The sequence below is a fragment of the Triplophysa rosa genome, linkage group LG13, assembly GCF_024868665.1.
Source record: "Triplophysa rosa linkage group LG13, Trosa_1v2, whole genome shotgun sequence".
Classification (NCBI taxonomy): Eukaryota; Metazoa; Chordata; class Actinopteri; order Cypriniformes; family Nemacheilidae; genus Triplophysa; species Triplophysa rosa.
Genome location: NC_079902.1, coordinates 3070381 through 3083035, shown reverse-complemented (window position 1 = coordinate 3083035; position 12655 = coordinate 3070381). Strand labels below are relative to the sequence as shown.

At 40.9% G+C, this 12655-nt stretch overlaps 1 protein-coding gene across 2 annotated transcripts in view; it reads left to right on the top strand.

Annotated features, from left to right (window-relative positions):
- Positions 1-11124, top strand: part of ltc4s (leukotriene C4 synthase) — a 29115-nt gene extending 17991 nt beyond the window's left edge. Inside the window, exons 4-5 of one of the 2 annotated variants that reach the window (XM_057348853.1) lie at positions 10134-10209; positions 10292-11124. In XM_057348853.1, coding sequence (XP_057204836.1) covers positions 10134-10209; positions 10292-10388 — 173 coding nt within the window. In that variant the 3' untranslated portion in view covers positions 10389-11124. Of the gene's footprint in view, positions 1-10127; positions 10210-10291 lie in introns of both variants that reach the window. The other variant, XM_057348852.1, reaches the window with a different exon arrangement.
- Positions 11125-12655: the final 1531 nt, after the last annotated feature.

The window sequence follows — 12655 nt, the reverse complement described above, 5'->3', positions numbered from 1 at the left end:
AGACTAAACTAATAACACATCACAAAGGACTACTTCAAACTAGACTAACAAGACAAAAACTCACCCACACGCAACATAACAGTACAATGATCCAACCCAGACAAGAGAACACAGGGACATTAAATAGAGGGACAAATCAAAGGGGAACAGGTGTGGGGCATGAACTAATAAACAACCAATAACGAGAGATACAAAAGGGCGGGAACACAGACAAAGACCGGAGAGAGTATCGAAGGCCGACAGGGTCAAAATGACTCTCTCCACACATAACAAGGGATCCCACCGTGACTCTAACACAAGATCAAGAAAGACATGACGAGCCAGAATCACGACAGAACCCCCGCCTTAAGGAGCGATATCCTGACGCTCCAAAAGGCACAAACAAGACAAGACAATGACAAAAACCATAATACAAGACATGACAAAAACATGATACATAAAAAACCAAACACTGACATGGTGCCGGCTGGAATGCCGGCTGGACAGTACATAGCGCCGGCTGGATGGCAGGCTGGACAGTACATGGTGCCGGCTAGATGGCCGGCTGGACAGTACATGGCACCGGCTGGATGGCCGGCTAGACGGTACATGGTGCCGGCTAGAAGGCCGGCTGGACAGGACATGACACCGGCTCGACGGCCGGTTCGACTGTACATGGCGCCGGCTGGATGGCCGGCTGGACAGGACATGGCGCCGGCTCGACGGCCGGCTCGACTGGACAGGGCGCCGGCTGGATGGCCGGCTGGACATGACATGGCGCCGGCTGGAAGGCCGGCTGGACAGGACATGGCGCCGGCTGGAAGGCCGGCTGGACAGGACATGGCGCCGGCTGGGCAGGCCTGGATGTCGACAGGACAGGATGTCGGCGGCTGGGCAGCGCTCTCTGGCAGCTGGGCAGCATCTCCGACGGCTGGGCAGCGCTCTCTGGCAGCTGGGCAGCAAACAAGGACAAACACACAAAAAACAGTCGACTCGACAGGCCTGGGCACCAGCTGGGAGGCTGGCAGGGATCTGCAGCGGGAACAGGACACCGGCGGCCTCAACCCTGGAGGGGAATCCGACGAACTCAACCCTGGAAAGGAGCCCGGCGGTCTCGATCCTGGACGGGGTTCCGGCAGTCTCTACCCCGGAAGGGAGTCCGGCGGTCCCGACTCTGGACTGGAGCCCGGCGGCCTCTACCCTCCAAGGGAGTTCGGCGGATTCAACCCTGGAAGGGAGTCCGGCGGCATCGACTCCTCCCGCTGAGATCCCTCTGTCTGCTGGGTCCGATGTTGGTTGGATAAATCTGTCATGATCGTGGGTGGTGAGGACACGAAGACAAGGACAGAGGACCCAAGTGCAGACAGCGGGTAAGGGGTTAACAGGACTTTTAATAAATTACACCAAACTCAAAACAAAGACCCACGTGGGGGTAAACATAACAAAACAGAAACAAGAACAAGATTAACTAAACTGACAAGACTAAACTAATAACACATCACAAAGGACTACTTCAAACTAGACTAACAAGACAAAAACTCACCCACACGCAACATAACAGTACAATGATCCAACACCAGACAAGAGAACACAGGGGCATTAAATAGAGGGACAAATCAAAGGGGAACAGGTGTGGGGCATGAACTAATAAACAACCAATAACGAGAGATACAAAAGGGCGGGAACACAGACAAAGACCGGAGAGAGTATCGAAGGCCGACAGGGTCAAAATGACTCTCTCCACACATAACAAGGGATCCCGCCGTGACTCTAACACAAGATCAAGAAAGACATGACACGACGAGCCAGAATCACGACAAATATAGCTTTTCCCTCTTTGGGGATAACTGAGATTGTTGCCTCCCTCCATGATGGAGGAATTTTGGACTCCATTAAAGCTGTATTTCAAGTCTGAAGGAGGATTGGTATTAGTTCAGATTGAAAGGTTTTGTACCACTCTGCTGAAAAGCCATCTGGGCCGGGGGATTTATTTGTCTTTAGCCTGGAGATGGCGTTATATAAATCTGTCTCCGTTATTGCAGCTGTAAGTATTTGATTTTGTTCCTCTGATATAACTGGTAAGTTGAGTGATTCAAGAAATTTGCTGATATGTTGCTCATCCTCCAGGTATGGTCGTGTGTACAATAATTTATAATATTTTTTTTAATGTATTTTGTATGTCATCTTGTTTATATTGTATATTTTTAGAATTTAGATCCCTTATTTTGTATATTGTATTATTTGATTCTTGTTTTTGTAATTTCCTGGCCAAAAGTTTAGTTGATTTTTAGGGCCTGATTCGTAATATTTCATGTTTTGTAAATACCATCTTTCTTTCAGTCTCCTGTGAATAAAGTATATTTATTTCATTTCTGATTTTCGTAATTTTACCCATTAGAGTTGCTTTTTGTTCTTTTTTTATGATGCGTTTCCACATCTTGTAGTTCCTTATTGAGATTTATTAATTTAAGTTGTTTTAATTTATTTTCATAGGCACAGAAGGATATAATCCTCCCCCTAATGACTGCTTTCAAGGTGTCTCATACTTTAGATGAATTAACTTCCCCATTATCATTTTCTTCAAGAAATCTTTTGTCTTCTTTCATTTGAGTTTTGAATTGTGGATTATTTAAAATGCTGGTATTTAACCTCCACAAAGTTTTTCCTGGATTATCACTAATGTATACATTGCAAGAGAGAGGAGCGTGATCAGACAGGTCAATAGATCCAATATCACAGCTCTGTATTCTATGGCGATCTCTCTTTAATACAAAAAAATCTGTCCTTGAGTATACGTTGTGAGCATGTGAATAAAAAGTATTGTCACGGTCTGATGGATAAAAATCCCAACAAAGATCTAATATGCCCAGCTCTTCCATCAGAACATTAATTTTTCTATGTAGTGCTGTGGATATTGAATTTTTTGATGAGTCCAATTTTGTGTTAAGATGAATATTCCAATCTCCTCCACAAATAACGATTCCTTTGGCCTGTATCATTAAATCAAATATTTTCCTATAAAAAGCAAAGTCACTTGGGGGGGGGGGCATAGATATTACATATAGTCATGGCAGCATTTTGTATTTTCCCAGAAACTATTATATATCTTCCTTCCTTATCTGAAATCTCTGAGAGTAGTTCAAATGGCATTTTCTGTGATATTAAAATTGCGACCCCTCTTCTATGGCCTGACTTATAAAATGAGAAATACACCCTTGAAAATCCACTTCTCTTTCATTTTTCATGCTCTTTTGGAGTAAGATGTGTCTCTTGTAGGAGTACAATCTGTGCATTTTCCCTTTTCATTTTTGTCAGTATTTGACTTCTCTTAGTTGGGTTTAAAATCCCATTCACATTAAATGTGATGACTTTAAGGATATGCTTATTCATATTCTTTTACCTTGATTGACATATTCGTAACTTCCCCAAATGTCTCTACAGGTGTTCAGATTATACACTAAGAATAACTCTCCCCAGTGTAGAGACTGGGCATAGGCCAAATGGTTGGAATCATTAAAAGAAGAGCCATAAATCCCCTCCACTCTCTTTTGGTCTTTTGATGTTGATATCCAGAAACCAGGACAGAGTCAGACCTAAATTCAGGGGGGCCTGGATTTAGGTTGGTGCTCTCACCGAAAGTGTTGATAACCCCTTTTGTTTCTCTCCTAAGAGAGAGAAACAAAACCTTTATGAAACCTTTATGACTCCTAAGCTTCAAAGCAAGCAAAAGGAGATTTTAGAAATCTCTCTGTTTTGTCTCACCTGTAGTTTATCCAGAGAAACTTCTCTGACAAAACTACACTAAACTGTCCTTTTCTATAAATATATGTAAATATCTATGTTATATGTTGGCGCTCTTGCCATTTTAAATAATCTGTAACTGTTAAATAGGCAAGTTTTAATTCAGGCTTTGTTTGTATTCGTACATCCGAATGAATCATGACTTGATGCAATTCAGACCTACCGTATTGGATATCTAAATGTTTGTCTTTACAATTCCTCCTTGTTTATATATATTGTGTGACCATAGAACACTTTATTTTCATTATGTTATAATTTGGACTGGTATTTTTGTAAAGTTGCTAGGAGGTCATAAAGATGCAAATTAGCTGTTGAGTGGACAAAGAACTGCTCAACTCCGATTGGTCGATTCAAATTTAGGTGGGCATGCCCTCTCATGAAGTTAAATATCGAGCCTGCTGTGAAAACGAAGCTTGGCCTTTTTGCTCTATACCTGCCCTCATCAGAAACTGGTTCGTGGCATCTCTTCGGAGACTGCCCTTTTCGACTGCCCTGCTGCCTCGCACACCTTGATGAGCCACGCGGCTGGTCACAAGGCCCGGAACTTTCCAGCTGGACTGCATTATGAAACCTTTTGAACAATTCCATTTCTACATGCGTATACATATATTGGTCCAGCACAGAGCTCACAAGTATCCGATTCTATATATAGAATAGTTGTGTTAAGTTTGTACCTCTTTGTTAAAGATGATTTTTATTGGTGTTCAGAAATTGCTACCATGCTCACTCTCTCTCTTCTCACTCCCTAGTGCGTTTGTGTTTCATGTTTCATTGTTTTGTTTGTGTTTATGCGATCGTCATTATGTTTACCATGTAGAGTAGAGTTTAATAAACAACCATATATATTCACCTGTAAGGGGTTTTCTGTGTTCAGCTCATATACTTGGTCACTTAAACTGTGTTTGATTTACGCTACCTTTGCTCTAAATCCTGTTTGGTAAAGTCACATTACTTATGGCCATGAGATAATGTAAAGTATATAATATCATTGATGCATTCGCTGGACGAATGCATACAAGTATTGTTATGCTTTATATTACTAATCAGAGACTGTAAAATATGTATATTTAATAACGATTATTATACGTATTTTCCTTTGAGCTAAACTAATTCCTTAACTGAATTTGATGTTTTAAATAACTCATTTCATGGATGTAATCTTGATAGAGAACTATTTTTGGTGAGCTTAGCTCATCATTATTTTAACATCTTTTTTATTTTAACATTATTTAAGCAGCTAAAACCGCTACACCAGTAACAAACATTGAACATAAATCGAACTAGAACAGTCTTGAACAGAGCGACACCATAACAAGATGCAACAGCTGTATCCAGTATTGAGGCTTGTTTCAAAAGAGCCTTGTGAAGCTTTATACAGTCAAAGCCCCTGTAAAGGGAAGTCCCACATTTTAACAAAAGTGGGACCTTACTATGTAGATGCATGTTAATTCAAATAATACTGTAAAGAGTTTTGGAATAGAAAGATTAACGCAATCGCGCGCAGATAATTAAAGAGTAGAACCGTATGATTTACACATTTTGTGTTATATAAAGTTGCTTGGCTAACAAAACATGCAACAACTTTAAACTTATCTGCATTGTCGGTTTGAGTATGAAACTCCAGGCTCCTTCCATTAGAGATCATTTTCTGAATTTCTGGAGTTTTTCTTTATATTGAGAGTGTGGAGTTTTTTTGGGTTGCATGTGGCCGCCCATTGTGCCGGATTCCTGGTCTCCGTGGCGGTCTCGCCGCCTCTCCGCCACCTGCCAGGTAGATAAAAGCGCGATCTCCGCCTGATCCATAGCAGTGGATGACTTCACCACATTAACTGGAAATCCTCGTGAAGCCATGTCCCTCGTTGCCTCCGTAGCATCCTGGTACAATCTAGTGCCATCGTTGTAGAAAACATGCATCCTTGCTGGGAACGGTGTCTTCTGCGTACTCCCTGCATTTCTTTATCACTTCAGAAGGGAAGTCATGATCAACGTAGAAGCGAGAGTCATCACAGAACTCTTCTTTTTTCTGCCAGGCTCTGCGGAGTATCTCCTCTTTCGTCCGGTAGCTCCCGAACTTGACTACTATGGACCGTGGCCTTGCTTGCGAGTTGTTAAGGCTTTGGTGCTAATGCCCGATGTGCTCGTTCAATCCCGAGTTCTCTGTCATGGGGTAAAAAAAGGAATTGCAAATGATGCAACAACTCGGTGTCATCGAACCGTCATCGAGTGAATGGAGCAGCCCCATAGTGCTGGTGCCCAAGAAAGATGGTACGTTGAGGTTTTGTTTGGACTTCAGGAAGCTGAACAGCATCAGTAAATTTGAAACTTACCCAATGCCACGTGTTGACGAACTAGTCGAAAGGCTTGGAAGAGCTAAGTACATTAGACCTCTGTAAAGGATACTGGCAAGTGCCATTGAAACCAGAATGTAAGGAGTTAACGGCTTTCAAAATACCATTTGGCCACTTCCAGTTTAATGTCCTTCCATTTGGCCTTCATGGAGCTCCTGCTATCTTTCAAAGGATGATGGATCAGATTCTACGTGGTACAGAGGACTATGCTGCAGCTTACCTTGATGACATCATAATCTTCAGTAATAAAATTCAGTAATAAATCTTCTTAAATGTGTGCTCTCACTGAGTGTGTGTGTGTGTGTGTGTGTGTGTGTGTGTGTGTGTGGGTGTGTTGTGTTGGTGTGTGTGTATATTGTCTGGTGTACGTCGTGTTGTGCGTGTGTGTCTCGTGTGTGCGTGTGTGTGTGTGTGTGTGTGTGTGTGTGTGTGTGTGTGTGTGCGTGCGTGTGTGTGTGTCTCTATGTCTATGTGTGTTAGTACGTGTGCATATTGTGTGTGTGGAGTGTTTTGTATGTGGGTATGTCTGTCTTCTGTGTTCAACTTTTTCTTGTTTTTGCAGGTACAACTTTAATTGTTTTGCTTACAGTCAATATGTCTTATGTACAGCTGCTTTGTAACAATGAAAATTGTAAAAAGCGCTGTATAAATAAAGTTGAGTTGAGTTGAGTTAATACCTGGGAAGATCACCTTAAGCACCTTAAGGAAATATTGTTGCGTATCAAAAAAGCGGGATTGACCATCCACCCTGACAAGTCAGAAACCCAATATCTTGGATTTGTGTTGGGTCACGGAGTGATCCGACCGCAAGTGGGGAAGGTGGAGGCCGTCAAGGAAGCGAAGCGGCCTGTGACAAAAAAGCAGGTCAGATCTTTTCTTGGACTGGTTGGCTGGTACAGGAAGTTAATTCCAAACTTCTCAGCCAGGGCAATAGCCCTAACGAACCTAACCAGGAAGAATCAACCGAACAACATGTTATGGACTGAAGAGTGTGAAAATGCTTTGAGAGACTTGAAAGATGCACTCTGCCATAAACCAGTCCTCCTCAGCCCGAACTTTGACAATCTCTTTACAGTGCAGACAGATGCGTCACAACAGGGCGTTGGAGCTGTTCTCCTGCAAGAAGAACAAGGCCAACTCAAGCCAGTCGTATACATCAGTAGGAAACTCCTGCCCAGAGAGGTAAACTATTCTACTGTTGAAAAGGAGTGTTTGGCTGTTAAGTGGGCTTTGGACTCTTTTAAATACTATTTGATTGGACGCAAATTCAGGCTGGAGACAGACTACCAAGCATTGGCCTGGTTAGGTTGTATGAGGGATACGAATGCTTGAATAACCATGGCTCTTGGCTATACAGCCATTTGACTTGGAGATCCTTTATAGATCAGGTTCGCAAAATTGCACTGCGGACTTTCTCTCAAGGACACCACTCCATAGGCAAATGATGGTCAAACACCTTATTAATGATATTTTCTTTACACTCCAAAAAATGCTGGGTTATTCTTTCTACCTAAATGCTGGGTTGAGCCTTTTGGGATGTTTAGTTGGGTTGTTTTTCACATTGCAAAAGTGTGTAATAACAATGCCGCATCAGTCTCCAATAGCACCTCTTAGCAAAACACAGAGTAAATCGGTAGGAAACGTATGTACAGTAGACTTTGTTTACAGACCTTCAAAAAATCTAAAACTAACAAACATAGATTATTTCATGGACAATACTTCATGGACGGAATTTACTATTGTGCTGGAGGAGTTTGTTGGCAAGCTTTATGACAATATTTAGCTGATCTTGATTAATGCTCATTGTCACACAACTTTTCTTCCTCGATCACACGTCTGCGCATTTTTTCCCGGTGGACCGAAAATAAACACGACACCCGCGTCTCCCGGAAATCCGGTATAATTCTACCAATCATATGATGACTTCGACATTCCTGAAGTGTTTCCAGTTAAGTGTGCCAAATGCATCAGACGTTAGCCAGGGTTAGTGGCTGGGTCCTTATGATAACCCAGCACCTGAGTCAAATGAACTCAACTACACTTTAAAAAAAAAATAGTGCTATATAGCACTAAAAATGGTTCTTTGCTCGTAATCATAGGGGAACCACTTTTAGCACCATATCTTTGTGCTTCTGTGGTTCTCCAGAGGTTGTTCAGAGGTTCTTTGGGGTGACTGAGGTGCTATATAGCACCGTTTCTGTATAAAGAGCTTTCCTGTAGCTCAGTGGTAAGAGCATTGCGTTAACAACGCAAGGTTGTGGGTTCGTTCCCAGGGATTGCACATGCCTATGTATAAATGTATAGGATAAAGCAATGTAAGTCGCTTTGGATAAAAGCGTCTGCCAAATGCATTAATTGTAAATGTAAAGAACCTGTTAATTCCCCTGTATGGTTCCTCAGTGGTTCTATGTAGTACCTCAGTCATCCCAAAGAACCGCTGAAGAACCACTGAAGCACCAAAATATGATTCTTTATAGCACTAAAAGTGGTTCCCCTATGATTTTACGAGCAAAGAACCACTTTTAGTGCTATATAGCACTATTTTTTTTTTATTGTAAAAATGCTGGGTTATTGCTGCCTTCACTTGCTCTCGGGTATTCAATAATTCCCACTTCAACGTGGAAGTATTGTCTGTATTTAGTAACATTAAAACTTTACAAGTAATAGCTAACATTTACATTTAGTCATTTAGCAGACACTTTTATCCAAAGCAATGTACAAAGTAGGGGAAAACAATAGAAGCAATTTGTGCAACAAAAGAACAACAATGCATAGGTGCAGTAAAAACTGGTCTCAGTCAGCCTATCACAGTATACGAAGCTAAGAATTTTTTTTTTTTGGTGGGGGATAGGAAAGTAGAAGACTGTACTAATGGGTCAGATGTTGACGGAAGAGATGTGTTTTTAGCCGATTCTTAAAGACAGCTACAAAATCCGCTGATCTTGTGGCAAGAGGGAGATTGTTGAGAGTCATGGAACACATCCGGAGAAAGTGCGTGAGAGTGATTTTTTTCCCTTTGTGGGACAGCACCACAAGACGTTTAAAGAGCACTGTTCCATAAATTATTTCCGGGTTGAAGTGGAATTTTCAAATTTCTGAGAGCATTTGAAGGCAGCATCATTTTTCTACCCAAATGCTTGATTGAGCCTTTTGGGTAATTTAATTGGGATATTTTCTAAGCCTTGGGTAGTTTGTGTAACCCAACCGCTGGATCATTGTGATAACCCAGCACCTGAGTCAAGTTAACTCAACACGTGAGCACAGGCAGTTTGAATCTGCTTCAAGCACATTTCTTGATTTTTCAGATGATTAAAATATACTTATTCATTATATACACCAGTTAAGCAGCTTTTTTTCTGATCGCATTCATATGTAAAGAGTCGACCTTGCTCATCCCCTACCTCAAGCTCAAAACAAAATAACCTGAATGCTGTGTCACCTGCCGAGGGCTTTTCAACTCTTTTCGGGAGAAAAAAGGAGTTGGCACTTTTCAAGTAGATATGCTTTTTTCTATAAAATAAAGGTTTATAAAAAATTTTGAATGAGATTTTTTATTCTAAACTCCCGAATCTTATTGATCAGAAAAAAAGTATTAGCTCATGCATGCACTATTAAATGTTGTTGTTATATGTGTAATAAGATAAATAAAGATACTGTGCTGACATATGTAATTGTGTTTGTAATGTAATGTATTTGACAGACATGTGTTTAGAATGTGGTATATCAAATAAAAATATTAAAAAACTATAAATATCATAAATAACATTGATATAAAATCAACACAGCAGTTCTTTTGTAAAGGAAACAACCCATTTGCTGGGTTAAAATTAACAACCCAACTTGATGGGTCAGTTTAGCCCAACGTGTGTTCTGTCCTATATTTACCCAGCCACTGGGCTAAAAACAACCCAGTTTGGTTGAAAAAACAAAAACAATGTTTTTTTAGAGTGTATGTACAAAGTGTTTTTTTATCTCTGTAATATGTATTGTTTTTTTAAGCTATAGCTGTCGTCATTGGGCTTCTTTACCTTTATGGACGGTACCGGTACTTCCATGGCTATGCAGAATCCACTCAGGGAAGGTAATGGATTTGACATTCTTATTGAGTTAAGTTTGTATTTGCACAGTTGTGTTTCTCACCTATCATGTTTGTGTTCTGGCAGACTGGGGCCTCTGTACTTTAGTGCAAAGTTGCAGTGGGTGCTGATAGCTCTGGCTGGGCTGGGGATCATTTGCACCATGATCCAAGTATACCTTTAATCATGTTGTGGGACTTGCTAAAACACACACAGAAATTAAGTACTGAATTTCTGCATGAAGCTGAAGACAGATAATGCTTCACCCTTGATGGTCTACCTAAAAAGGAAAGAAAAAAAGAAAAATTCTAAGTTAGCAAGACTCTAGGTATATTATTATTATTATTATATTATTCATTTATGTTTATTATGAGTTATTACATTTAGGTACATTATGCTTATAACTATTTGGTTATAACTATTTTAATATAATACATGTATTTATAATTAAGAATTAAAATGTTAAATTTGATGCTCAAAAAGTCATATGGTTAACTAATCTGATGTGAATGTTTTATAATGTATTTTTCCAATACCATACCACAGCATATCTGCAATTAATTTTTAACTGTCTTGTGAACAAAATATTGTCTTCTCTAGATAACGTAAATTCTTAATTTTCCTTTGTGTTTACATTTTCTCTGATTTAAAAAATTGCTGACCCAATGCATTTTGTTTTCAGTGAATCTGTTAATAAAAACTTGTAGCTGGTGACATCTCTAGATTTGTTTAAATTAAGGAATGTAAAGCAAGCATTAGCTTGCAACAAGGCTTAGGTATTGTCACCTGTGATTCCCAACATGTAAACTGCATTTGTCGGATTGGTGACTTAAACTCTTAAAGTGACCAGTTCCTTATTTAGGTTTTTTAGTAAGATGTCACCCAAATTTCAGTACTGTTATTACAATGTTTCAAATAAAGCCCTGACAGGTCTCTCTTATTATTATTATATTATTTTTTAATATTATTTCATAATATTTAGTTTCTTATCTGCCTACTGCTTTACTGTTAAGAGCTTGCATAAAAACCTATGGACTTTTACTCTTCTTCCTCTGGGAGCCCCAACTATGCACCATTTTACTTTACTGAAACCATTATTTTTCTTCCTCCTCAAAGCACACAACTTTTCACCCCCAGTCAAAGTGACAGGGGAAAACTAAGCTTAATAAACACAGATACTGACTAATTAAAAATATATATAATAATGAATTCCCAAATGAAAAACATGGGATAAGTGTCTTAACAAAACAATTATATTAAAGTTCTAAAAAAATTTGATGAAATGAAAACTAAGTTATATAAAGCATTCAATTTATTCAATCAAACAGAAATTTTAATATAAGCCTTTTTTATAAGACTTTTTAGCCCATAAGTAACCAGTCTTACTAAATGAGCAAAGCTCATTCACACCCTACGTTCTCTTGTAGTTCACTGAGCTTTGAACGATTCACTGATCTCTTGCTGTAGCGGGTTCGCTATGGTAAGGAAGGAAGAGGACGAGGTTGGCGAGACTGACACGAGCTTTATTGCTTTGCCACACGAGAAATCAAAAGTCCATTCATACAACATATAAATCCATGGCTTTTCCTTCAGCCCGGTTCGAGAAGATAATAATCCAGCAAAGTCCTTCTTTCTCTACTGAGAGGTTTGTGGTCATGGCAGTCCGTGTTCAGTCCGTCTCCGTTGTGTGTCTCCTGGGTCTTTATATATCGTCTACCCGCGCCCTCACTGGAATGAGACACAGGTGTTGGTTGTTTGCATTTTCTCCACTTACTTACCGCTCGTCTCCTGGCTCTCTCTCCTGCCGCAGACCTCGCTAAATCACGGCCCCCTCGCCACATACCCCCACCGCCTGACTCCATTCCTGGAGAGGAAGTCGGCTACAACCATTCGTGCACCTGGCCTGTGGACCACCTGGAACTTAAAAGGCTGTAGAGCCAGATACCAACGGGTGATCCTGGCGTTGGTATCTTTCATGCCGTGGAGCCACTGCAGGGGAGCGTGGTCCGAACAGAGGGTGAATTCCCTATAAATGATGATATCATCTAGATAAGCAGCGGCATATGCCGTATGGGGTCGGAGGATACGGTCCATGAGGCGCTGAAAGGTGGCCGGCCCTCCGAACAAGCCGAACGGAAGTGTCACGAATTGGTGTAATCCGAACGGCATGGTGAAGGCTGTTTTTTCCTTAGATAATGGCGATAGGGGGATCTGCCCTTAAGTCCAATGTCGTATAAAAACGAGCCGTGCCTAGCCGGTCCAGTAATTCGTCGACCCGTGGCATTGGATAGGCATCGAACTTCGATACCGCGTTCACTTTGCGGTAATCCACACAGAACCTGACCGAGCCGTCCGTCTTGGGAACCAAAACTATCGGGCTCGCCCAGTCACTGTTGGATTCTTCTATTACCCCCATCTCGAGCATTGCCGCTAATTCCGTCTGAACCACAT